The sequence below is a fragment of the Callorhinus ursinus genome, unplaced genomic scaffold (genome assembly GCF_003265705.2).
Source record: "Callorhinus ursinus isolate GAN/ISIS: 27379988/994484 unplaced genomic scaffold, GSC_fseal_2.0 scaffold10, whole genome shotgun sequence".
NCBI classification, from domain to species: Eukaryota; Metazoa; Chordata; class Mammalia; order Carnivora; family Otariidae; genus Callorhinus; species Callorhinus ursinus.
The window spans coordinates 53,508,126-53,534,556 of record NW_027397072.1 but is presented as its reverse complement, the minus strand read 5'-3'; the positions used below and the strand labels follow the sequence as shown (position 1 = coordinate 53,534,556).

The following is a 26,431-nucleotide window of genomic DNA, read 5'->3' as shown; positions in this document are numbered from 1 at the left end:
CTACTGTCTCTGAATTATTATAGAAAATGAGAAAGAAGGGTAATTTACTATGTTGGATATCTGAAAAAGCAAGTACCTCTATGGTAGAAAGATAACTGACCAAATTTCTGGCATGGCACGGATTATAAATCTCTGAGTCAGGAGAAGCCAGTGGAAGAAGAACCAAAGCAGTTTCTCATCTTTTTTTTTCCTTAGAGATTCTGCTTCACAAAATAAAGCCTGAGCATACTAAGGCAGCTTTTCCCTCAATTCAGCCTGCTGTGTCTTCTACCAATGGAAATTCTGTCTACGTTCTGGAACTTGGTTCTTTTATTAGTTTTCAGCATTATGACTACTTTTTGGGGGGAAGGGGGAGAGAGGGAGAGAGAAAATCTTAAGCAGGCTCCACACCCAGTGCAGAGCCCACAGTGGGGCTCATTCTTACAACCCTGAGATCATGACTTGAGCCGAAACCAAGAGTCAGACACTTAATCTAGTGAGACACCCAGGCACCCCTAACCAGATACCATTTTTAAGCCAGAAATTGTTTAGTATTTTTTTAACAAGATAAAAATCCAGTAAAGATAGTTTCAAATATTTCACAAAAATCTAAGCCATTTTAGAGTATTTTTATAAGCATTCTCCTTACTTATTTCTGTATTAAAAAAAAAGTAAATAAATTAAATGAGGGAAAATGAACTGCTTCACACATTATGCAAAGAAGGAACCATGAGAAATAAAGAACAAACATTAACATATCCCTGGATAAAATCCACGTGTACAGAAGATGATTCAGGATGTTATAAATAACTCATATGAGGTAAAGCAAACATTGCAATATTTATGTATCAGTCTCTGAAAAAGGGGCATATTTTATTAATCCTCAAGTTCCTTAGCAGATTAACAATAAAAGCTTTGTATATATTATCAATAAGTCCAACTGCTGGGCCCAAAGAAAATTCTAATTATTTTAAGGTGAGTTTGCTTCTTTTTCATCTGATTCATCATCCATAACCTAAAACCAAGAAAAAAAAAAGAACTTAAGAATTAAGAAAAAGATTAGAAATTGCTATTTTCCTGATTATACCATTACTTGCTTACCTGAAATACTCTACTCTATAATAATGCATGTCAATCCAATAAGACCAAGTCTATCAACAGCCCCCAAAACACAAGTTTGTCTCATAACCTGGTATCATAACAACATAAAAGCAAATTTAATATTGCAAATTAATTAAGCATTGGTCTCTTTTTCTTGTCCCAAAAAAATCTTCCAGGAGCAGAGTCTCAGCTGGACACTGACTATTACAATTAATTAACTGGTATTTCCTAGCCACAAGACTAATATGATTAACTTTTTTTTTTCCCAAAAACATTCTATTTACTTAAATATATTCTTAGGAGCTACACCAAACTATTATAAAAATATATATTAGAAAGATGAATCCCTAAAAAAAGTAAAGAAATAAAATATCATACTAGCAACTAATTATTTTGGTCTTACTCAGATAAAAATTCATTTTAAATCTTAGAAAAATGTGAGGACCTTCATTTCTAATAAGTTAAATTATTAGAAAAATACTAATGAATACCTGATTTAAAAATGAAAAGAGTAATCTTTTTTTTAAAGATTTGAGAAAGAAAGCATGCGGGAGCGGGGGTTGAGGGGGAGTGGGGGGAGGGGCAGAGGGAGAGAATCTCAAGCAGACTCCCAGCTGAGCGTGGAGCCCATGCCAGGCTCGATCTTATGACACCAAGATCAGACTTGAGCCAAAACCAAGAGTCGGACACGTAACCAACTACACCACCCAGGTGCCCCAAGATTAGTATCTTTTCGTGAGTTAATATATTACTCAGAAAATAAAGAATTGTCCTTCAGAGAGGAAAAGAGTTATATAAACTCATGAATTTTTTTTTCAACATACCTACTATAATTAAACACCAATTCAAGTTTATAACCTGACTACCAATTCATCACCCCACCCTGGACAAGTGAACAAATGTCCCTTTGTCAATTCACCAAAGTGTCAAGTAATGTAATTCTTTAAAGAGGCATATAAGGCATAGAGAAAATTATGAAACAAAAATAAGTTTGTTTCTTTAAATCTGGAAGAATTTGGTTCTGATCTGAGACTATCATGGAAAAATAATTCTCTCATATTTTCTCTTCTGAGTTGAGTAAAAATAGATATTTACTTCTAAGGAATTGATATTTTATAATTAATCTCAGCAACACACAATTCAAAGAATTTTGTCAATCAATTCCTATTTTAGGCAGAACATTCCTAAATTTGGAAACATTCTTCCAAATACTTATTTAATACAAAGAATATGTATACAACATGTACAACACAGAGGGCTAAATGTTGGAGAGGAACACTAAGACCTGGATATGATGACAAGTCTCTCAAGGAACTTACCCATAAACATAAATCTGAAACAGACACACTGAAAGAGGCTTTGGACCGAAGCAGAGCCTAAGTCCACGGAGAAGACCAATAAGGCCTTCAAAGAGAAGATGCCATGTATTGTACCCAAAGGACAGATTTTAGTACTACCCAGAGATGAGTGGTTCCCAAAGGAGCTGAGGAGATACCCTCGCCTTAAAGGCACAGAATGATCTGAAGAGTTTTTTCAAATTTCTCATTTCCATACATTCTTTTTTCCTCCTTGATAATCTCCTTCCATAAGGCCAACCCTCTTGGTTGAGAATTGCTGCAATGAAGGTCACTATTTACTGCTTAGAAGGATCTGTGCTATATTCCTGAGGTACCTTGGGGCAGAAAAAAATGCTGCTATCAGGCTACAACTCCACTCAGTACTCTGTCTGACTGTACAACAAAGTATGATTTCTTGATGAGTTTCTTCCCTGGATGAGTATGATGCAGTGGAGCTCTTCTACTAAGGACTTCCAACTCTCATCTATGAAATTCACGTTTTGAATCCCCTTTTCATAATTTTTCTACAATTGGAGCAGCAGTATGACCTCTGAGTCTCCATTTCCTTACGTACAAAATGGGAACAACTTACTCGATACTGTGTTGTGAAAAGATTAAAGGAGTAATATTTGTAAGAAGGCCTGGCAAATAGTAGGTATTCATAATACTCAAGTGGATTCTAAAATAAGGACTCTTCAAGTCTGATAATAATTTAACACTGAGATCCAGCCCCTGAAGAATAGGTCAGGTCATGAATTTCTTCTTTTTATCCCCAAATATTTAGTTTAATATTGAATCTCAACTGTCATATAATATTGGCAGACCTGTTCTACACCCTCTACTTCTGGAATATAAAACTGCAGCATGTTCTGAATTCCATTTTTCAGAGTAATGATTGAACTGGGGCAGCTGGTGCAAGAACCTTGGAGTTTCAGCTGTACAATGCCATCTTCAAAGCCTTTATAGATAACGTCTCCTCCATCTTCCTGAACGGTTGGCCTGTGGTCACAGAATATTCGTTATGTATGTAAAAGAACTGAAGTTTCCATCAAAAATATTTAAAACAACCCAGGGCTTAGATTTATATTGGTAAAATTCACAAAGTTAGAGCTACTTATACAATAGAGAACAAGAAATTTAGCTAGTCTCATTTGTAACCTTTTTAAAAATTTCAGATAAAATGCCAAAATTCATTCATACAAATATTTGCTTCACTTATTATATTTAATCCTGCTTATTAATAATCTTTTTAGGGATTTAAGATCTCAAATGTCCTAATAATTACAGCAATTACCTAAGATAATACTCATTTCTTTTGAATGAACAGAGGCCGACTAATATGACACATGCTGAATTTTTTTTTTTGCCAGATAAACTTTGCCTCGAAATATAACATTAATACAGAAAAATGCACAAATCACGTATGATCAATTAAATGAATTTTTACAAAGTGAACACACATTTGTCCCAGGCCAAGACACAAAGCTAGCACCCCAGAAGTCCCCCTTGTGCCTCCTGGCAATCAAAGGTAACCATTTCCTAATTGCTATTACCATTGATTAGTTCTGCCTGTTTTGTAACTTTATAATTTATAAATATAAATTCCATTTAAAAAACGTATAGCATTTACTCTTTCATATTTGGCTTATTTTGCTCTTTATGAGATTCTTCCACATCGTCACATAGTGTTCCATTAAGCGAAAATGCCAGAATTTATCCCTGTTGTTGTGGCTGGACTTTTGGGTTAAAATCAGATTTTGGCTTTTACAAACAGTGCAGCTGTGAAGATTCTTGCAGATGTCTTTTGGTAGACATATATATGACTATTGGGAATACACCTGAGCATGGAATTGCTGGATCAAGAATGTACATATATTCACATTTAGTAGATACAAACAGTTGCCCTCTGCCCAGGTTCTCATACTCTAGCCTCACACCAAAATCAGCAAAATGACCCACGGGAAGCCTTCATGAGCTTCCCTCCTCTATAGGATCTTGTGTGCTTTGGCAGCTCTCTATGGTTTACAGACAAAAAAAAAATGTATTGTATTTTATTGCATTTCTGGGAGTTCTCACCAGGACCATTGGTCTGCTACAAGCAAAAGTGGAAGCCTGTGGCTCTCCACTCATTTAAATTTATTCTTTATGGGCATAGCCTGAAAAAAAGTACTTCTTCTCTTCTCACAATCTACCCAAACACTGTTTAACTCATTTTTTTATTTTAAGAAATTTGGTATTATAACAATATCAAACCTAGATGGTGTCTGTGAAAGATAAACTCCTTCACTGTGTTTAGACAGACTGTCTTAAAATTTTGAGTGAGTATACAGAATGTACAGGCTTTAAATTCAACTGCCATGGTTACCTATTACGGTTTACATTCACTTCTACTTATTTATTCGAGTTTTTTTTCCTCACAGACAACTAAAAGTATACTGCTATAATGAAAACTGCCTCTGCAGTATATTTGATTTTGGGCAGAATGATGAGCACATACCGTATTCTAGTATCTAACAATTCCTTAATCATTGCCACAACTTCATCATCTTCTTCAGATCCTAGAAACAATTACAAATAAAATAAATCAACGGTAGAAATTTTATATCCATGCAAATACAAGTATTAAAACAGGATGATTTTAACTTAATGTCTCATTAAAAAAATAATAAAAGCATAGAACATGTAACTGGGTATGGTGATATAAGGGAAATGGAGATGATAGTTGGGAAGATGGAAAGATCATTCGATTCTCTGAAGAAAAACTTTTTTTTTTTTAAAGATTTATTTGAGGGAGGGAGAGAGAAGGTGCACATACACGGGAGAGAGGGGCAGAGGGAGAGGGAAAGAGAGTCTCAAGCAGACTCCGCACTGACTGCAGAGCCCGGCGTTGGGCTCAATCCCATGACACTGAGGATCACAACCTGAGCCGAGGTCATGAGTCTGTCACTCAACTAACTGTGCCACCCAGGAACCCCTTGATTCTCTGAAGAAAAATTAAGGAGCACTGGTCAACTCAACACTTGGCAATAAAGGTGAGTAACTGACATAACTCGATCTACTAATGATGTCAGGGTTTGAATTTTTTTGGTTTGTAAACTTTCATCATCCTCGAGGATTGAGAAATGGTAGAGAAAAAAAATTGCCTGGATTCTGATGGAAAGTTTGAGACACAAAGGCACACCTACCTTGTAAGTTAACTTACATTTTTAATTTTTCAATTTAGTGGTTTTCAAAATGATAACCATACTAAATATAGATATAAACCTTATGGAAATTTTCAAAATGTTAAAAAATCAGTTTTTTTCATTTTGTGTCATTTTTGTTTTTCTTTTACTTTATAACATATACTGATCTTCATTAACACCTTTTCTATGGGTTTAAAATTTTTTTGAGAAATTTACCTTTAGGAAAACTAAAAATACAGATAATTCAAATTATAATACATACTAGAGTTCTGACAACAATGTAAGTAACAATTATCAATATTAAATTATATTAACTTTGAGTCTTTTTTAATAAAAGAAATAAAATATAATAAAATTAAAATCTCTTATGTCAAGACACCTGGGTGACTCAGTCAGTTGAGCATTGGACTCTTGGTTTCAGCTCAAGTCATGATCTCATGGGTCATGAGATCGAGCCCACATCAGGCTCCACACTCAGCAAGGAGTCTGCTTGAAAGATTCTCTCCCTCTGCCCCTCCCCACACGTGAGCGTGCATGCTCTCACTCTAAAATAAATAAATAAATCTTTTAAAAAATTCTCTTATGCCAGCAAACCTAAGTTCCATTCCCCACTATCATTCCATAAACAACCACTATCATAGTGTAGCACATATCTTTCTAGTACATTTACATTAAATTTACATGTGCAAATTTACACAGATCACATACACACACTGTTCTATATCTTTTTTCTATTTAATATATCTAAAAGGCCTTTCCATATCAGCATATATAGATATGCCTCAATTTTTAAAATAGGTACACAGTAATTGTATGGATTTCTTTTCTTTTCTTTTCTTTTTTTAAAGATTTTATTTATTTATTTGAGAGAGAGAGAATGAGAGATAGAGAGCACGAGAGGGAAGAGGGTCAGAGGGAGAAGCAGACTCCCCACCGAGCAGGGAGCCCGATGCGGGACTCGATCCCACGACTCCAGGATCATGACCTGAGCCGAAGGCAGTCACCTAATCAACTGAGCCACCCAGGTGCCCTAGATTTCTTTTCATTTAGCTAATTTCTCAATTATTTCAGTTGTTTCCAATTTGTTACTATTTCTAACAATCTGAAGCATACATGCTTAAGTGTACTTTTGCAACATCTAAGATATTGCAACATCACATATCTACCTATCTATGAGATAAATTCCTAGTGGTGGGATATTTGGGTCAACAGTCTTGTGTATTTTTTTTAATTTTTTTTAAAGATTTTATTTATTTGAGAGAGAGAGAATGAGAGATAGCACGAGAGGGAAGAGGGTCAGAGGGAGAAGCAGACTCCCTGCTGAGCAGGGAGCCCGATGTGGGACTCAATTCCGGGACTCCAGGATCATGACCTGAGCCTAAGGCAGTCGCTTAACCAACTGAGCCACCCAGGTGCCCAAGGCTTGTGTATTTTTTAATCTGGAGAGGTGTAGTCAAGTGGCTCTACAAACATTCTATCAATTTTATGTATCATATACCCACCAAGAACAAATAGAATTGTTTGAGATATTATTTCAAGTTTGCACAAATGGTATATATGTAAAAGTATGTAAATAAATGTACCCTTCAATTTTCCTTAATCAGTTAGTATTTTCTTTTATATCTTTTCACATTGGTATCTCCAAATCTAGTTCACTCCTTTTAATTGCTGATGTATTTTTAAAATATTTCAATGAACATGCTTCATGTATTATTTTGTGTACATTTACAGGACTCATTTAGGATATATATCTAGAAGTGGAATCGTTCATCTAAAGATGACAGTACAAATTTTTGTGTGTACATGTATATGCACACGTAAATACACATGACAACATCGTTATGATACTAGGGGAAAGAAAAACTTCATCAACAACAAATTGTAATAGTCACAGCTAATACTAAGCTCCATATGCAATTAGTCTTCCAAGTGCTTTACACAAAGTAACTTATTCAAAAGGTACAAAAAGCACAAACCACAAAGGAAAAGATGAATATATGTGACTACATGAAAAAGAAAAATGTCTGTGCTTGCTTCAACAGCATAAATACTAAAGCTGGAATGAAACAGAGAAGATTAACATGGCCTCTGAGAAAAGTTTACATGCAAATTCATGAAATGTTCTGCCTTTTAAAAAACTGGAAAAAGAAAAATTTCTAAATGACAAAAATCCTAAACATAGTGAGAAGATAAGGAATGGTTAGGGAGACGTTCTTTACAATGAATATACCTAACAAAGGATTAATACCCAGAATATTTTTCAAAAACCTGCTAAAAAATACCAAAAAAAAAATACAACTCAATTTTTAAACAATGGGTAAAGATTATGAACAGGAAATTTACTGACAAGAAAAATAATGACCAGTAAACATATGAAAACCTTCAGGCTCAGTGTAAATCAAGGAACTGCAATTAAAACAGGGTACCAATTATACTTAACTTATTGATTAAAAAAAAAAGTAAAAGACACTAAGTGATAATGAAGATATAAGAAAGTCCAAATTCTTATATCCTGCTAATCTGCATGTAAATTAAAACAATTTACAATACAGCAATTCTGTTTTTAGGAATATACCCTAAAGAAATTCTCCACATACGCACAGAGACTTGTACAAGGATGCCCACTGTAGCAATGTTTGTCATAGAAATGAGCACAAACAATTCACTTGACCATAAGGAACAAATTCACTCACTGTAGTTTATTCATATAACAATACTATCTAGCACTTAAATAAACTAGAACATTTTTTTCAAAATGGTTGTATTTCAAAATATTATGCTCAGTAAAAAATGGCAAGTTGCATATAACACACATTATTTAAAGTTTAAAAAAACCAATACCATATATTCCCCACAGAGACTTATACATGTAGTAAAAGTTTAAAAACAAACCAGGTTTACATACATCTCTGGAAATAGAAAAGGGAAAGCAATGGATGGAGGTTATGAGGTCTCGGCTATGTCTTTAATGTTCTATTTAAAAATGGGTCTCGGGGCGCCTGGGTGGCTCAGTCGGTTAAGTGACTGCCTTTGGCTCAGGTCATGATCCCAGGGTCCTGGGATCGAGCCCCGCATCGGGCTCCCTGCTCCGCGGGAAGCCTGCTTCTCCATCTCCCACTCCCCCTGCTTGTGTTCCCTCTCTCGCTGTCTCTCTCTGTTAAATAAATAAATAAAATCTTTAAAAAAAAAAAAATTTAAAAATGGGTCTTGGGGGCCTGGGTGGCTCAGTCCATTAAAGCGTCTGCCTTCGGCTCAGGTCATGATCCTGGAGTCCTGGGACTGAGTCCCACATCAGGCTCCCTGCTCAGCAGGGAGTCTGCTTCTCCCTCTGCCCTTCACCCTGCTCATGCTCTCTCTTGCTCACTCTCTCTCAAGTAAATAAAATCTTAAAAAAAAATTAAAATGGGTCTCAAGCAATTATGGCAAAAAATTAACATCTGTTAAATCTGAGAGGAGAGCAAATTGGTATACATCATAATATTTCTGGTATGTCTGAAAATTTTTATAATTGAAAAACACCAGTTTTGCATAATATATTCAATTTATGCACAAGTTTTCAAAAATGATGAATAAAACTAGTATATGCGAAGTTCTGTTCCCTCTGGAATTGGTTCCAGATCTAAACAATGATAAAAATCTGTATTATCATGACTTCCAAAATCAAGACAAATGTGAAGAAAAGAAAAGTTCTTTTTTAATTAAATATTAATTATCCAACACAATACCTGCTTCTCCTGAAGATGTTTCCTCAGTAACTAAGGGTAAGCCAGAAGCAAAGAAATCCATGATTGTTGCATAAATATCTGGTTTCAGTAAATTCCAGTCTAACTCTTCACTTTCCTGTAAATATTTAAAGGAAAATGCTACATTTCTAATCAAGAGCAAAGACTAATACAAAATAATACTTTGTATCTTTCAAGAATCTTTTCCTATATATATCCTATACTGTGTAACAACAGCACTCATTTATGGAGACCTGTCAATTCCAGTCCTTAACGGATCTGGTTTATAAGGACTTTGGAAGATATAATGTTAGAACATTCCTCATACATTCATCCATTCATTCATCAAACTTATGTTAAATGTACCATGCCTTGTACAGGGGATACCACAATGATTAAAAGATACTTTATCATGAGGTGAAGAGAATTAAAACACTGAATGAATTCGGTGTTTAAAGAGAATGATAAAGAGACTTCCCATTCCTTTAAAGAAAATAGGATAGAGTTGCTTGATCAAATATACAGGATATCCCACAAGTATCCAAAAATTCAACTCATATATTACTTAAGAGTACTAAAGAAATCCAGTGACACAACTGTAGAACCAAAACTTGTAACATGTCTTATCTATGGTGTTGTGCTAGAAGACTTGTGGACCTCCAACAAGCCTGGTATCCTTAAGAAAGAATCCATACCTATGTCATCTCTATGTCTGGCCAACTAGTTGATTCCATCAAAAAAAGGCACAATTACTAAACACCCAAATAGTACTAATATCCAAAAAGAGAAAGGGAACATGTTTTCTTTTAGTTTTATATATATATATTTAAAGATTTTATTTACTTATTTGACAGAGAGAGAAAGAGAGCATAAGCAGAGGGAGTGGCAGGCAGAGGCAGAGGGAACAGCAGGCTCCCCGCAGAGCAGGGAGAGCCCGATGCGGGACTCGATCCCAGGATCATGACCTGAGCCGGAGGCAGTTGCTTAACCGACTGAGCCACCCAGGGGCCCTCTTTAAGTTATTTAAAGGAGAGCTCTTTAATTAGATGCAGTCCATTTAGATTCTCAGGAGGCTGTTAGCTAGTGGCTATGCTTAAATACTATTAAAAAACAAGTCTACATAAATAAAAGGGGCTATTTTTGTCATGAACTAAGAACCAATCTAGGGGCGCCTGGGTGGCTCAGTTGGTTGAACATCTGCCTCTTGATCTCAGCTCAGGTCATGATCTCAGGGTCCTGGGATCGAGCCCCGCATCAGGCTCCTTGCTCAGCATGGAGTCTGCTCGAGACTCTCTCTCTCTCTGCTTGCATGCACTCTCTCTCTCTCCCTCAAATAAATAAAATCTTAAAAAAAAAAAAAACAATTTAGACACGGTATACAGAAGACAAGATAAATGGGCACTGCTATGGCTACAAGAGCAAAACTACTGAGTTGCCTTAGTGACTGGGAATGGGAACTGGCTCTGGATAACATTTTAATAACTTATTTGGAAGATGGATCGGAGGGCTACTTCAGATCTTCAGTAAATAGTGGGCTCTACTGAGTAGGGAAATATTGGTAATAAAAAAAGAAAAATATTCTGAAGTTGTCTGAATGAGAAAAAAAAGGCAGGTACATAAGCTTCAAATACATTTACTCATTTAGAAAAAAATAACAGGGGTGCCTGGCTGGCTCAGTCAGTACAGCATCTGACTCTTGACCTTGGGGTTGTGAGTTCAAGCCCCACACTGGGTGTAGAGCTTACTTAAAAAAAAACATTGGAATTATCAAAGTTATTTCAAAGAACAGAATAGAAAACTATCCTTGGGGTGCCTGGGTGGCTCAGTCGTTAAGCATCTGCCTTTGGCTCAGGTCATGATCCCAGGGTCCTGGGATCGAGCCCCACAACAGGCTCCCTGCCCTGCAGGAAGCCTGCTTCTCCCTCTCTCTCTCCCCCTGCTTATGTTCCCTCTCTCACTATGTCTCTCTCTGTCAAATAAATAAATAAAATCTTTAAAAAAAAAAAAAAAGGAAAGAAAATTATCCTTACTCTGCAAAAGAAATAAATTATTCACTTTAAATAAATAAATAACAAATTATGCATAAGGAAGTCTCTGAATCATCAATTACAAATCAGAAAAGGAAATAGGCAATAGCTGAAGATATCAGGTAGATGAGATAGTCCATAAGAAAGGTAACTGAAAGGGGTGCCTGGGTGGCTCAGTCGGTAAACATCTGCCTTCAGCTCAGGCCCTGATCCCAGCGTCCTGGGATCAAGCCCCGCATTGGGCTCCCTGTTCTGCGGGAAGCCTGCTTCTCCCTCTCCCACTCTCCCCGGCTTGTGTTCCCTCTCTTGCTGTGTCTCTCTCTGTCAAACACATAAAGTCTTAAAAAAAAAAAAAAAAAGGTAACTGAAAGAAAACAAATCTACTATTCTGCCTATTAAATTTCAATACATGCCCTAACTTAAATTATTATTTATTAGTTATGTCACTTCACTTAAGAAAAACTAGTGGGGCTGAAGAAATTCCAAAGAGTAATTAAATTATGAATGAGAAAGGAAATAAAAGATGACTTATCAAAATCAAAGAAAAAAACTCTGTAAGATATCACATTTTCATCTAAAAAAATTTTTATATGCCATAGGCTGTATATAAAAGGACAAAAAAAGAACTTGTTAAAATAAATACATAATTTGCCATTTGTAAAATGAAGACAAGAATACCTAGTTTAAATAATTAAATTAGGTAATATATGTAAAGCACTTCTGCTATGTGAATGCCATACCAGCCATGTTGGAAATATTAAACAAGAGCAGATCCTCCCCCCACCCTCAAAAAATATCAAAGAAAGCAAACTGAAAAAAACCAAAGATATATCAGATGTCTCTAAACTGGGAAACATGAGGGATCTGTCAGCATGGGTTTACTGACCACAATCCTTTTGGCAGAAACCTCTTAAAGCCTGAAAATTCAGTCTATGAAATCTTACATCATTGTTTCCTTCTATAAAAATTTCTTGAAGTGCACACTATGTGCTAGGCATCGTTCTAGGTGAACTTAGTAAGTCAGGCAATCCCTAGCTTTACGGAGTGTACATTCCAATGTAGCAAAGACACATAATAAAGATAAACCAAAAAAAAAAAAAAAGTGACTAAGTGATAAGTGCAATGAAGACAATAAACAGGGTAATGAGCTCCTGGAGAGACAGCCACTTCAAACGATATGGGCAAGAAAGGGCTTTGTGAGAATTTAGAGCCAATAACACTTTAAACAACACGACAAAACCTTTTACAATTGGTATATTTGCAAGAACAACTATGGTCACCGGGATTACCACCACAGAGGAAAACTAATTCCCCTGCACACACAGAAGCTACAAGAGCATACTGGACTTTTGTTTACAGGTCACTAACCCAGTCCACTTTCATCAGTCCTATCAGTGCATCAAGAACTCAGAGTAATCCTTTCAAATTGCTTAAGAGGACTACATGAAAACTTTGGATTTTTTTTTAAGATTTTATTTACATATTTGAGAGAGAAAGAGTGAGCAAGCGAGAGAACACAAGCTGGAGGGGGGGCAGAGGGGGAAGGAGAAGCAGGCTCCCTGCTAAGCAGAGAGCTTGATCCCAGGACCCTGGGATCAGGACCTGAGCCGAAGACAGCCGCTTCACCAACTGAGCCACCCAGGTGCCCCGAAAACTTTGGATTTTGACATAATATTGAACAAATGATTAAGTTCAGTGTATACATATCAATTAACAGACCTAAAAGTATCCATAGTTCAAATTTAAACACTTCATTTCTAATTAATCTAGTAGACTTAAAAATGAAACCACCTTTTCCAGCAGATACCAGCTATTGGAATGGGCAGCATAGTTAGATCAACTTTCTGACATTTAGAGGTTAACCAAGTGCTGCAGAACGACACAGTCCCCTGCTCTTATCTGTGAAGTTCTGAAGTATTTCAGCAGATGGGCCATGATGAAAGAGCCCCCTTTAAAAGAGATACATATTCATCTGTTGGTCAAATACATAAGCATATAGTTTATTTGTTTGCTTTTCTTTTTACTCTTTCAATTTAAATTAAGAACTAGTAAAAACATCAAAACTACCAATAAAATCTCAATTATAAAAGAAAAAAAAAGAATTAGTAAAAATAACACTTGGAGCCTAAATTCTAGTTCTGCCCAGGTTGAGTCATGGCCCTGCTGTAGGGCAGATACATAACCCTGGACACAATCCTGCACTTAAGCCTCTGAAGCTCAAGTTTTTCTCTTCTGAAAAATGAGGGATTTGGACCATAGTTAATTTCAACTTGAAAATTCTATTTAATAACTAACTTGAGAAATGTGAGAAGTAAACGTAGAGGTTTTTAATAACAATATGTATAAAACACATCAAATTCAGAAAAAAACTAAAAGAACTTCATACATTATTTTACATAATCCTATGTTTACCTTTGTAACAGTGATGAAATCTGGTCCAAAAAAGACACTTTTTACTCCTTCAATTCTAAATAACTGCCTGTGAATAAATAAGAAATAAGAGATAATAAAAGGCTTTATTACAGAAAAGTTTAAACATATACAAAGGTAGACAGAAAAGCAGAAGAACCTTTACATACCCATCACCAGCACCAACAATTCATGGCCAACAATTACCAACTCATGGCCAATCCTGTTTCATCCCCTTACCCTATGATCTAGCAATCCCACTCTTAGGTAGTTACCTAAGACAACTGAAAACATGCTCCACAAAGATGTGTCCATGAATCTTCACAGCAGCTTTATTTATAAAAACCAAAAAGAATATCTGGAAATGCCCATCAACTAGTGAATAACTGAACAGACCATGTGTACCCATACAATGCAGGACTACTCAACAATAAAAAAGAATAAACTAACGGTACATGCAAAAACAAGGAGGACTCTCAAAAGCATTAAGCTAAAGGAAAGAAGCCAAACACAAAAGACTATATGGGGGCATTTATATGAAACCTAAAAATGTAAAACTGTGGTGGCAGAAAGCTCAATAGTTACCAGAGTGATAGGTGTGTTAACTAACTTTACTGTGGTAAGCATTTTGTAAGGCATATGCATATCAAATCAGTACACTGTATACCTTAAACTTATATAATGTTTTACATCAGTTATAGCTCAACAAAGTTGGAATTCATTGCCATGAAACAAAATAGTTACCAGGGTATGGAAGTGAAGCAAGAAGATTGAATGCAAAGAGAAATGAGGGATTTCTGCAGTAATAAAAATGTTCTGTATTTTTATTTTAGTGGTGGTTACTGTATATATTTATCAAAATATATATAGTATATATTTGTATATGTATATATTTATCATGTATATATTTATCTGTCTATATTTATCAAAACTCTATATATTTATCAAAACTCTGGACTATACACTTAAAATTGGTGAATTTCAGGGCGCCTAGGTGGCTCAGTTGGTTAAGCGACTGCCTTCGGCTCAGGTCACGATCCTGGAGTCCCGGGATCAAGTCCCACAGCGGGCTCCCTGCTCAGTGGGGGGTCTGCTTCTCCCTCTGACCCTCTTCCCTCTCGTGCTCTCTGTCTCTCATTCTAATAAATAAATAAAATCTTTAAAAAAAATTGGTGTATTTCATTTCATGTACATTATACCTCAATAAAACTAATTTTTAAAATCCTCTAAGAGGAGGAGGGGAGGATTATAATTTGAAAAGCCTCTACAAGGGTGAAATGCATCTTCCTTTCCCAATCACTGATACATGTACCATACCAGAACAATTTCCTTTTTCCCTCACCCCTTTTTAGGAATAAAAGCTGACATACTCCAAAAAAGGTTACAGTTTACCTTTTCTTTGTCTATCATTGCATGAGTGTTACTGGAATTACTATTTTAAAATTATTTAGGAATTTGTCTGAAACGATGTCATCTGGGTCCTCTAATTCAATATTAAATTTACAAGAAGTTACAAGGTACTTGGCTGCATAATATGATCCAATAAACCCAAGCACAGACCTATAAGTAGGTCCCTTGATTGGCTCTCTGCCTCTGCACTGTTAGCAAAACTTTTTTTCTTCAAATGAAAGGACCATGCAAAAGAATCAACCTGATCTTTGGGGTCATGTCATGGGGACTGCTTTAGGCAAGAGTTCACAGGTTCTATGCTTTAAGAAAGAAAACGCTCAAAAGGAGTTTCAAACATTATTATACATGCTTTGCCACTTAGGTTACTTTCCTCGGGACAATTTCAACTTCTACAATGTCCAAAATAAAATATGACACCCAGCATTGAACATATATCCCAAACATAGTCTGACTTATTCAGAATACAAAGACTGTTACCTCTATTGAGCTAGATACTGTGACTCTGTTGAAGTTTGACTGGTTTTGAGTACTGCAACATATCCAACATAATGAACTAAGAAGTCGGATTCTTCCATCTCACAACTGAGCTATTCATTTTAAACATTTAAATAATAAGCCTTAATATTTGTTCCTGTTAGATTTTACCTTACTTGCTTTAAACTATCATGTCCGCCTAATGAAACCTTTAAACATTTCTCCGAATTTTGCCATCTAACATAGAAGCAATTCCTCCCATCTGGAAACTGATAATCTTATCATCATTAATGTGTCAAAGATAAAGATAAATATGCCAACTACAGAGATATTACAGATACTACAGAGCCCTTGTATATGTCACTAGAGACAGATTTACACTCCGCTTAAATTTCTCTGTCTTGTCCAGAAGGATAGTAAGAAATAGGTCAAATGCCTCTCTGAAGTAAGATACACTACTGTTCATTCATTCTTACTTATTCATTCAACAAATATTTGAAAATTCACTGAATATTGACACTATACTAAGCACTAGAGATACAATGATGAGCAAGATAGACAGGTTTCTGTTTTCAGGAAGCTTTACATTCTGGTTTACAGTAAAAACATTCTCTGTTAAAACAACAAAAACAAGATTAGTTTTGCTTGACTGAAGGTAATAAATTCTGTGAATCCAGGAAATAAGCTACTTTCAAAAGACTAATTTGAAAAGGGCTTTTGCCAACTAAACATCAGACAAAAATAATCTCCAACTCATCTGTAACTGAACAGTCTTTTTTATTTTTATATTCTTTTAAATACAAAATACATAAATTCATTCTTGATGTAAACATTTCAAACTATTCATATAAAGTGAAAATGCCTCTTGACCACCCCTCCCCCAAATCCACTGTTATCGGTTGGGTGTACATTCACCTTTATGTTAGTGTTTTTTTGTTTTGTGTTTTTTGTTTTTATATAGATAATCATATTGTACTAAGTGTTCTACAACATACTTTCTTCAATTAACAGTCTTTTATTTTTTTCTAAAAGGGGGAGAGAAAGAGATGGGGTGGAGGGACAGAGGGAGAGAGAGGGAGAATTTTTTTTTTTAAGATTTTATTTATTTATTTGACAGAAAGAGAGACAGCGAGAACAGGAACACAAGCAGGGGGAGTGGGAGAGGGAGAAGGCCTCCCGCCAAGCAGGGAGCCTGGCGCGGGGCTCGATCCCAGGACCCTGAGATCATGACCTGAGCCGAAGGCAGACTATTAATGACTAAGCCACCCAGGCGCCCGGGAGAGAGAATCTTAAGCAGGTTCCACACCCACTGCAGAGCCTGATGCGGGGCTCAATCTCACAACCCTGAGATCATGACCTGAGCCGAAATCAAGAGTCGGCCGCTTAACCGAACAAGCCACCCAGGCACCCCAAAAGTGTGTCGAAGAGGTCAGTCTATGACAGTAAATGAGGGTTCTCCTCATCCTTTTTTAATATCTAAGACTATGGACAAAGTTTATGGAACTCTTCCTACTGATGAGTATTTCAGTTGTTTCCAACTTGTTACCACTACCAACAAGGCTGCAATGAACATCCTTGTATTACCTTCTATATGTATGTGGATGTTCTGTAAGGCTGTGTTTTTCAACTCCACTAATAGCTTGTAAAATCAATTAGGTATTGACCTGGATTTTATCTAATATAATAAAACAACAGAATAAAGAGAATTAGAAAGGAAATAAGAATGTTTTACACAGGGTCAAAACTGTCCCATCGAATACGTGTGCATGTATCTATCCACCTATGTGTGTGTGTGAACTGGGTTGTGATATAAAAGGCTTCTTACTGCGGCCTGTAAAAAAAAGTATGAAAAACAAAAGCTCTAAGGCATATTGTGAGAAGTGGCATGTGTAGGTCAAAGGAAATGTGCGTTTTTATTAATGAGAAATTTAAAAAGGGGCGCTTGGGTGGCTCAGTCAGTTAAGCGGCCAACTCTTGATCTCAGCTTAGGTCTCAATCTCTGGGTCCTGAGTTCAAGCCCCACATTGGGCTCCATGTTAGACGTGGAGCCTACTAAAAAAAAAAAATTAAATTAAATTAAAAATTAAAAAAACATTCCTTCAATAAATGTATTATTTCTCGCTCTTCTAAGTGCGACATATAAAACAGCTGTGTGTATAGAAGTGGTTATCTAAGCTTTACTTTCTACATATACCTGGCAATCAGTCTCAGGCTTAGGTTACCAAAAATTTTAATTGATGTAGACTGACTCTAATACTTCTTATTATAAATAATTTCTCTAGCTATCATTAAAAAGAAATTCATTCCAGGGGCACCTGGGTGGCTCAGTAGTTAAGCGCCTGCCTTCGGCTCAGGTCATGATCTCAGGGTCCTGGGATCGAGCCCTACATCGGGCTCCCTGCTCGGCAGGAGGCCTGCTTCTCCCTCTCCTGCTCCCCCTGCTTGTGTTCCCTCTCTCGCTGTGTCTCTCTCTGTCAAATAAATAAAATCTTTTAAAAAAAAAGAAAGAAATTCATTCCAATAATTTTGTTTGTCCTATATCATCTGACATATTTCTAACAGGTCTTTAGTGAATTTAAAAATTGTCTCTGACTTGTTTTTATAAAATCATGCTAAATCTAGTAACAATTATTATTTACAGTTCTGAGTGGAATATTTTAGACACTGCTCCATTTTGACACATCGAAAAAAATTCAACTATCCTTAAGAAAAAAATGAACAAGTTTTCACTTTTTTTTATAAATAGTTTTAAAGATTTAGAATGGAAATTTATCCTATTTTCATTTTGATGATTTTTTTTTTAAAGTAAAAATATAAAGTCATTTATTCCTGCCATAGATCTCTCAAATACTTTACTTTTCAGGAGAAGGGTTTCCTAGTATCAACTGTTATTTTTCTTTTATCTCTTACCTGAAAAGAAAGCATTCTTTACGTTGAAAACGGTGCAGTGCACATAAAAATGCAATCATTAAACGAGGCTGCCTTACTCCCAAAGTCAGTTATTTATGTTTCTTGGTAAAAGCAAATGAGAAATAGTAATATACCTAGCCAGAGGGGAGCGAAATGCTGCAGCTGGTGTGGGAAAATCCATGGTCCTTGTCTCAAGAACTGGTTTTCCTGGAATAAACTTTAAACTGTTGGGATTGGGGGTATCTTGTGTTTGAATAAACATGTGTCTCACTGAAAGAGAAAAAAGAAGAAAGAATGTTATTCCAGAAAAAACAGTAGTTAAGCTTATGGACTATGAAGTGCTCATTTTCAAAGAAACAAGACATAAGAAAAAAGAAAATAAGGCTTTGTTGATCAAGCTGATGAAATAATTTTTAAAGACAACAAAAAAGGGGCGCCTGGCTGGCTCAGTCGTTAAGCGTCTACCTTCAGCTCAGGTCATGATCCCAGGGTCCTGGGATCGAGCCCCGCATCGGGCTCCCTGCTCAGCGGGAAGCCTGCTTCTCCCTCTCCCACTGCCCTACTTGTGTCCCCTCTCTTGCTGTCTCTCTCTGTGAAATACATAAATAAAATATTTAAAAAAAATAAAATAAAATCAGTCTTCCTATCCTGTCATAATCCTCATATCATATGCTGAGGAAAAATAGTAAAATACCAACAAGCAACAGTTTTTTTTTTTAATTGGAAATAGATTAAATTTGGCAAAGTATAGGATTTGTATGGAAGTGATTTCTTTTTACCCATTATAAGGGATTCTAATTTCACAGCTGAGGGTGGTTTTTACACCTTGCCAAGCAGCCACCTAACTGACGTTGAATCATTTCCTTGGTGAAGGAGAAACTGAAACTAAACTGCCATACATTTTAAGTCACTGTCCTATAAACTTATCAACTGCTCACTTGGTGAACAGGCAAATCCTAAAAAAGAGAAAAATTTAAAACGATAACTTCAAAATCCAAATACTTGATTTAAAATATTTATACCTCCAGGGTGCCTGGGTGGTTCAGCTGGTTAAGCGGCTGCCTTAGGCTCAGGTCATGATCCCAGGGTCCTGGGATCGAGTCCTGCATCGGGCTCCGTGCTCAGCGGGGAGCCTGCTTCTTTCTCTCCCTCTGCCCCTCCCACCCTGCTCGTGCTCTCTCATGCTCTCCCTCTCTCAAATAAATAAAATCTTTTTTTTTAAAGATTTTATTTATTTATTTGAGAGAGAGCATGAGAGACAAAGAGCATGAGAGGGGGGAGGGTCAGAGGGAGAAGCAGACTCCCCACTGAGCAGGGAGACCGATGTGGGACTCGATCCCGGGACTCCAGGGTCATGACCTGAGCCGAAGGCAGTCGCTTAACCAGCTGAACCACCCAGGAGCCCTCAAATAAATAAAATCTTAAAAAAATAAAATAGCTATACCTCCAATGAATAAATTCCTCTGAAAAATCTATGTTACATGGGAACAAGTTTTCAGATGGAACATTAAAGAAAGGCCTGCTGACAATTTCTGTAAATATAAAAACAAGGTTCTTTTAACCTTAGATATGACCAATCATTTCTAGAAGCCTTTCTTAATAATTTATTGGTAATCAAAATCTCCACACACATTAAGCACTCTACCACAGTATTTGAAGAATTAAATCTGGCATTTTTCTACTCAGTCCATTTCTGTAAAACTATATATGCAGAAAGAAAAGGTTTCAGAAATACTTGAAGGTAAAAACTGTAAATATGGGGTGTCTGGCTGGCTCAGTGGGAAGAGCATGCAACTTTTTTTTTTTTTTAAAGATTTTATTTATTTATTTATTTGAGAGAGAGAGAGAGAGAGAGAGAAAGAGAGAAACAGCATGAGAGGGGAGAGGGTCAGAGGGAGAAGCAGGCTCCCCGCTGAGCTGGGAGCCTGATGAGGGCCTCGATCCCAAGACTCCGGGATCATGACCTGAGCCGAAGGCAGTCGCTTAACCAACTGAGCCACCCAGGTGCCCAAGAGCATGCAACTTTTGATCTCAGGGTCGTGAGTTCGAGCCCCACGTTGGTAGAGATTAATAAAAGAATAAATAAATAAAAACTTAAAAAAAACTACAAATATAAAAAAAATTTGAAAGCATAATCTCTGTATATTGTCTGAAGTAGAAAATATATGACATCACAACAAACTTTCTCTTCTGACAATGAACAAAGCTATTTCAAAATAGTAATTTGACTAGGTATTAACAAAATCATTTCAATTATAGTCTAAGCTGGGCTTAATTAGGTATTTCAGAAATGACTTCCAGGTCCATCATCCAGAAAGATGCCCCTGAGAGTGTCATAAGAGTTATAACAAAATAGAATGATCTAAAATAATTTTTCCCAGTATGCTTGGTATTAATAAGTAATAGATTAATAGGGAGGCAGAAGCTTCCCCCAAAATATACATTAATGGTCCTTAAAGTCAATATCAAAGACTAAGATCAGTGGGTTTCCAAGTTGAAAAACCTGATGACCACATGATTCCATACCACAATATTTAAAAGTCCAATTAAAGTAGCTTAACATGCTCACTCAATATTTATGCCTAAATTTTTATTCTGTGATTCAAGGAGCCAGGCAAGGTTTTCCTCTTTTTGCCCCGGTATACAGAAGAGGTAAGGTCTTTACCCTGATCCAACTCATGTGGTTAGCCAGAGTCAGCCACCTGCCAGAATATGGCCACAAAGTGTTCAAGGTAGTGACGGAAATGGGAGAGGGCCCAAGAGCTGAATCCAAACTCTTATATATAGATCCATAAGCACACATAGGCAGACATTTACACACAGACACACAGAGACAACTCTCAAGGTTCCCTAACCACAGGACACTGGTCACATTTCAATAATTTTCAAATCCTATCTTCATACCTACTTCCAACATTAATGAAAATAAAAGCATGTAACATCAACAAAATCATCAACAAAGCCCATAACTAATTAATTTGGACCCCCAAAAAAGAAAAACTACATTGAAAGTACTATTTTCTAACGCTTGGACGAAAGCTAGAAATTTACTGATTTTAGGTATATTCTTTTTTTTTTTAAGATTTTACTTATTTATTCCAGAGAGAGAGAGAGAGAGTGAGCACGAGCAGGGGAGGGGCAGAGGAAGAGGGAGAAGCAGACTCCCTGCTGAGTAGAGAGCCCAATGGGAGGCTCGATCCCAGGACCCCGGGATCATGACCTGAGCTGAAGGCAGACACTTAACCAACTGAGCCACCCAGGTGCCCTTTTTAGGTGTATTGTTAATAAAATAAGGAGGACAGCAGCTTAAAATACATATGATTTTTTGAAACAAACCTATTTGTAACTTCTTTTTATAATATTTTCATTTGAGAAATCATTCTTGAGCAATGTTCCAGAAGATGTGTTATTCAAAATACTGAGATTTCATAGGTCTATTGGATGCTATACTCAGGAGAAAGAGAGAGAGCACACACGAGCGAGCACGTGCAAATGGAGGGGCAGACTCCGCACTGAGTCAGGTGCCCAGTGACGTGGGACTCATGGAGCTTGATCCCAGGACCCTGGAGATCACGACCTGAGCTGAAACCAAGAGTCAGATGTTCAAACAACTGAGCCACCCAGGTACCCCTGTGCTCCAGATTCTTGAAATCTAATGCCAATATGTATAAGCAAATAATTATAGTAAATGTTACGTTACGACACAAAAAAATGCTATGTTCTTTTTATGCACGTGAATAGAGAATATACAAATTCTTGGGGCGCCTGGGTGGCTCAATCAGTTAAGTGTCTGCCTTTGGCTCAGGTCATGATCCTGGGGTCCTGGGATCGAGTCCTGCATCGGGCTCCCTGCTCCGCGGGAAGCCTGCTTCTCCCTCTGCCTGCCACTCTGCCTACTTATGCTCTCTCTCTCTCTCTGTCAAATAAATAAATAAATAATCTTTAAAGAAAAAAAAAAGAAAATATACAAATTCTTATTTTATGATCCACCAAACTGTATTTAAACACAGTTTCATTAGCTTCTGAGACATAATTTGTTCTAAAAGGTGAAATTTTGGGGTGCCTGGGTGGCTCAGTTGGTTAAGCGACTGCCTTTGGCTCAGGTCATGATCCTGGAGTCCTGGGATTGAGTCCCGCATGGGGGGGGGGTCCTGCTCAGCAGGGAGTCTGCTTCTCCCTCTGACCCTCCCCCCCTCATGTGATGTCTCTCTCAAATAAATAAATAAAATCTTTTTTAAAAAATTAAAAAAAAATAAAAGGTGAAATTTTACCTGTGTTACATAAGGTTGCAGGCAGTTGGAAAAGTGGTCTTTGTACAAAATGATGCAGAAGCTGTTTCTTAACGGTGTATGGATTCATCATAGGACATAATCTACGTTTAAAAGCAAATTAAAATGACATTTCAAGAGATAATCTTTTAAGCTCAGTTTCTACTTCATATATATATGCATATATGTGTGTGTATACATATAATAATGAAAACAACAAAGCTTAATTTCATTCTCCACCCACATTATTCCCATTTCCTTAGGCAAGCAATATCTGCAAACAATTTAAAAACAAGAGCTCAATGGGTGCCTGGGTGGCTCAGTTGTTAAGCGACTGCCTTCGGCTCAGGTCATGGTCCCAGGGTCCTGGGATCGAGTCCCACATCGGGCTCCCTGCTGGGTGGGGAGCCTGCTTCTCCCTCTCCCACTCCCCCTGCTTGTGTTCCCTTTCTCACTGTGTCTCTCTCTGACAAATAAATAAATAAAATCTTAAAAAAAAACAAAAACAAAAACCAAGAGCTCAAGTGGAAATTTATAGCCTTGATAACCAAGTGTACACAGGATAGTGCAATACCAGTGTAAGAAAAAGAAATGCAACTAAATTTGTGATTTACAACCTGGATTCCCAGACCTTAGCTGTGCATGAAGGATGCAAAGAACTACCAACTGTTTCTTTTCCTTTTTAAATTTTAAAAAAACTAGGTAATAGAATCACACAGTTCAAAATTCGAAGGGGACAAAATTAAGTACTGTGAAGTCCCTCCCTTTTCTGTCTCTACTACCATGTTTCCCTGGAAAGAGAATCAATACTGTTTTTTGTGGGTTTTTTTTTTAAGATTTTTTATTTATTTATTTGACAGAGAGAGAGAGACAGCGAGAGAAGGAACACAAGCAGGGGGAGTGGGAGAGGGACAAGCAGGCTTCTTGCTGAGCAGAGAGCCCAATGCGGGGCTCGATCCCAGGACCCTGAGATCATGACCTGAGCTGAAGGCAGACGCTTAACGACTGAGCCACCCAGGCGCCCCAATACTACCTGTTTGGAAAGGTATTTCAATACTTCAAAAAGTCTAATAGAAAGTGTACTATTCCCCTCCAACCTGCTAAAGAAGCCAACAATTTATATATGCTTTTTGACTGGAAACCCCTTAAGCCAGTGTTTGTAACTTTGGTTATTTCACTGTAATAGAGAAGTACTGATTGGCTATTTTTTCATGGGCTTTGACAAATTAAAAATGAAGAGAGAAGGGAAAAACAAATATTGGAAAGGGAAAAATAAAACCTGAAAAATTTTAGAAATCAGTTGCAAGTTACTTTAAAATCCAGGTTACTTTCTGTTTGTTTGTTTTTTAAGTAGGCTCCACACCCAGCATGGAGCCCAATGTGAGGCTTGAACTCAGAACCCTGAGATCAAGACCTGAGCTGAGATCAAGAGCCAGATGCTTAACCAACTGAACCACCCAGGCACCCCAAAATCCAGTTTACTTTAAAATATATTGCTACGGGGGTGCCTGGGTGGCTCACTCGTTAAGTGTCTGCCTTCATCTCAGGTCATGACCCCAGGGTCCTGGGAGCAAGCCCCGCATCCGGCTCCCTGCTCCCTGCTCCCTGCTCCGCAGGAAGCCTGATTGTCCATCTCCCACTCCCCCTGCTTGTGTTCTCTCTCTCACTGTCTCTCTGTCAAATAAATAAATAAAATCTTTAATATATATATATATATATATATATATATATATTGCTACCATTACAATTTTCATTTTGCATAAATTGCTGAAGAATTTTAAATTTATGTATGATCACTTAAAAAAACGTTCTCTGATTACTTTTATCTGCAAACTCACTAAAGAAAAGGAGCATCTTCATTTCTGTGACCCTCAGCAACTAGAAGGATGGCCTCAGTTCCTCATCTCTAAAAGAATATTCACAGCTACCTCAAAGACTGGGCCAAAGAGGGACCCAGATACTCCACGTAAAGTGCTTAAATCAGTGCCAAGCACTTGTAGCAAGAGCTCAATAAATGTTAGCTACCATTATTAGGATGAGATAGGTGCCCAATAACGAATTATTGAATGAAGTTTAAGGTTTGGGGCGAAAACATTTTTATCTGTGGCGAACTGCCTAAATCTTGACTACACTGGAATATGGAAATACACTGAAGACCAGTATTCTTGTCCCTGCGGCGCAGGGAAAAAGCAACAGAATGGATGAATACAGTGAGAGATGGATTTAAAGTGACAAAACAGTAAAGGTTAATAGTAAAATTATTCCAGGAAGACATCTATCCAAACATAACAGCCGGGGCCAGGAGGTGACTAACAAAGAATCTTCCAGCCAACTTACTGCATTTACACTTAAAGTGCATCATGAGCATTAAAAGTCCTTAATATTCACTAGGTGAAACCTTGGTGGGCCCTTCTGTTCTTTTGTTCCAGAAGCAAAATCAAGGTACAACACCTACTTAAGTCTTCATTCTTTTTCACCTAACCGACGTTGTTGCCAGATGTCATTGGGAGGTCAAACTCAAAGGCAGGTTGGGGCGCCCGGGCGGCTCAGTCGTTGAGCGTCTGCCTTCGGCTCGGGTCATGATCCCAGGGTCCTGGGTTCGAGCCCCGCATCGCACTCCCTGCTCCGCGGGAAGCCTGCTTCTCCCTCTCCCACTCCCCCCTGCTTGTGTTCCCGCCCCCCCGTTTCTCTCGAAAAAAAAAAAAAAAAATAAAAAAAAAAAAAAAAAAAAAAACCTCAAAGGCAGGTTGCACAGAAAGGGAAAAAAAACAAACAAGAGAGCAGAGTGGGTTTAGGTGACCGGGAGGAAATCTAGGGATCTGGATTCTCAGCAGAGTTCCACCGCTTAGAAGCTGTGTGACCTCATACAGGTCACGTCCCCTTTCTGGGCCTGCTGGGAAAATGAGGAAATGAGATGAGGTACCCACTCCCATTCTGTAGACATTCCGATTTGTGTTTAAAAAGCAGAGGGAGGGAATGCACGTGATGGAAGGACTGGAAGGACCACACGATTTTAAAAAACAGCTCCTCCGTGGGGCTTCTGCAGCCCGTCTTTGCGGGCCTCCCCACCGTAGGCACTCAGGCGCCGGGTTTCAGAGCCTGGCACGGGGCGCTGCAGATCCCGCCCGGACTGCGGGCGCAGAGCCGTCTCACGGATAGCCGCCCACCGCAGGGCGAAATCCCCAACGGCGGGGACCGGGGGAGGGGGCCCAAAGGCTCGGTCAGGGGTACTTCTTCCCGCCCCAACGGGGCGGGGGTGGCGACCGCTCTGCTAGGCCCAGCGGCACCCCCGTGCGGAGCTCCTGGCTCGTCACCTACCGCCTACGCAGCCCCGCGGCAGCAGCCGCAGCTCCCCAGCCCAGCCGGGCCGCCGCTGCCATCTTAGTCCCAGCGCGCAGCAGTGGGGCAGCTCTCTCCCTTCGCCGAGCGGCGGAAGCGCCGCGCAGGCGCAGGCGCTGGCCGGCCGGGAACAGGACAGGCTCCGCGAAGAGCGAACCCTGCCGGCCGCGAGCGGCGCGGCTACGGAGGAGCCGGAGGAGCTGGCCCGCGGCTGCCGACCGCCTTCGCCCACCTACACAGTAAGCCTGCGCCAGGGCGGGCAGATGCCCG

General features: G+C 38.1%; 1 protein-coding gene and 1 non-coding gene across 7 annotated transcripts; one reads left to right on the top strand and one right to left on the bottom strand.

Moving 5' to 3' along the window:
- Window positions 1-833: 833 nt before the first annotated feature.
- NFU1 (NFU1 iron-sulfur cluster scaffold) lies at window positions 834-26,403 on the bottom strand. Of its 6 annotated transcripts, none has more exons than XM_025868545.2 (8): window positions 26,141-26,403; window positions 22,826-22,926; window positions 18,689-18,824; window positions 13,764-13,830; window positions 9,328-9,442; window positions 4,915-4,975; window positions 3,340-3,416; window positions 834-994 (listed from the first exon to the last, which is right to left on the bottom strand). In XM_025868545.2, exons 1-8 carry the CDS (start codon window positions 26,200-26,202, stop codon window positions 984-986), a joined length of 630 nt encoding a protein of 209 aa, XP_025724330.1. In that variant the 5' UTR covers window positions 26,203-26,403; the 3' UTR covers window positions 834-983. The 6 variants fall into 6 exon arrangements, with proteins under 6 accessions (XP_025724330.1, XP_025724327.1, XP_073753726.1 ...); XM_025868542.2 differs by having other exon boundaries at window positions 3,242-3,416; window positions 26,141-26,371; XM_073897625.1 differs by lacking the exon at window positions 26,141-26,403 and adding an exon at window positions 25,274-25,493 and having other exon boundaries at window positions 3,242-3,416.
- Window positions 7,629-7,735, top strand: LOC112821379 (U6 spliceosomal RNA). The gene has a single exon (XR_003207431.1). It is a non-coding gene; the product is annotated as a U6 spliceosomal RNA (small nuclear RNA).
- Window positions 26,404-26,431: the final 28 nt, after the last annotated feature.

What these genes read in the sequence shown, in the direction of transcription:
- NFU1 (XM_025868542.2), bottom strand. Translation starts at nt 26,202, where the DNA reads ATGGCAGCGGCGGCCCGGCTGGGCTGGGGAGCTGCGGCTGCTGCCGCG. An exon ending in AACATCTTCAGGAGAAGCAG is followed by an intron (nt 4,976 to 9,327) that starts GTATTGTGTTGG and finishes AATTGTTTCTAG; the next exon opens with GATCTGAAGAAGATGATGAA. An exon ending in AAGTAGAGGGTGTAGAACAG is followed by an intron (nt 995 to 3,241) that starts GTCTGCCAATAT and finishes TCTTGGTTTTAG; the next exon opens with GTTATGGATGATGAATCAGA.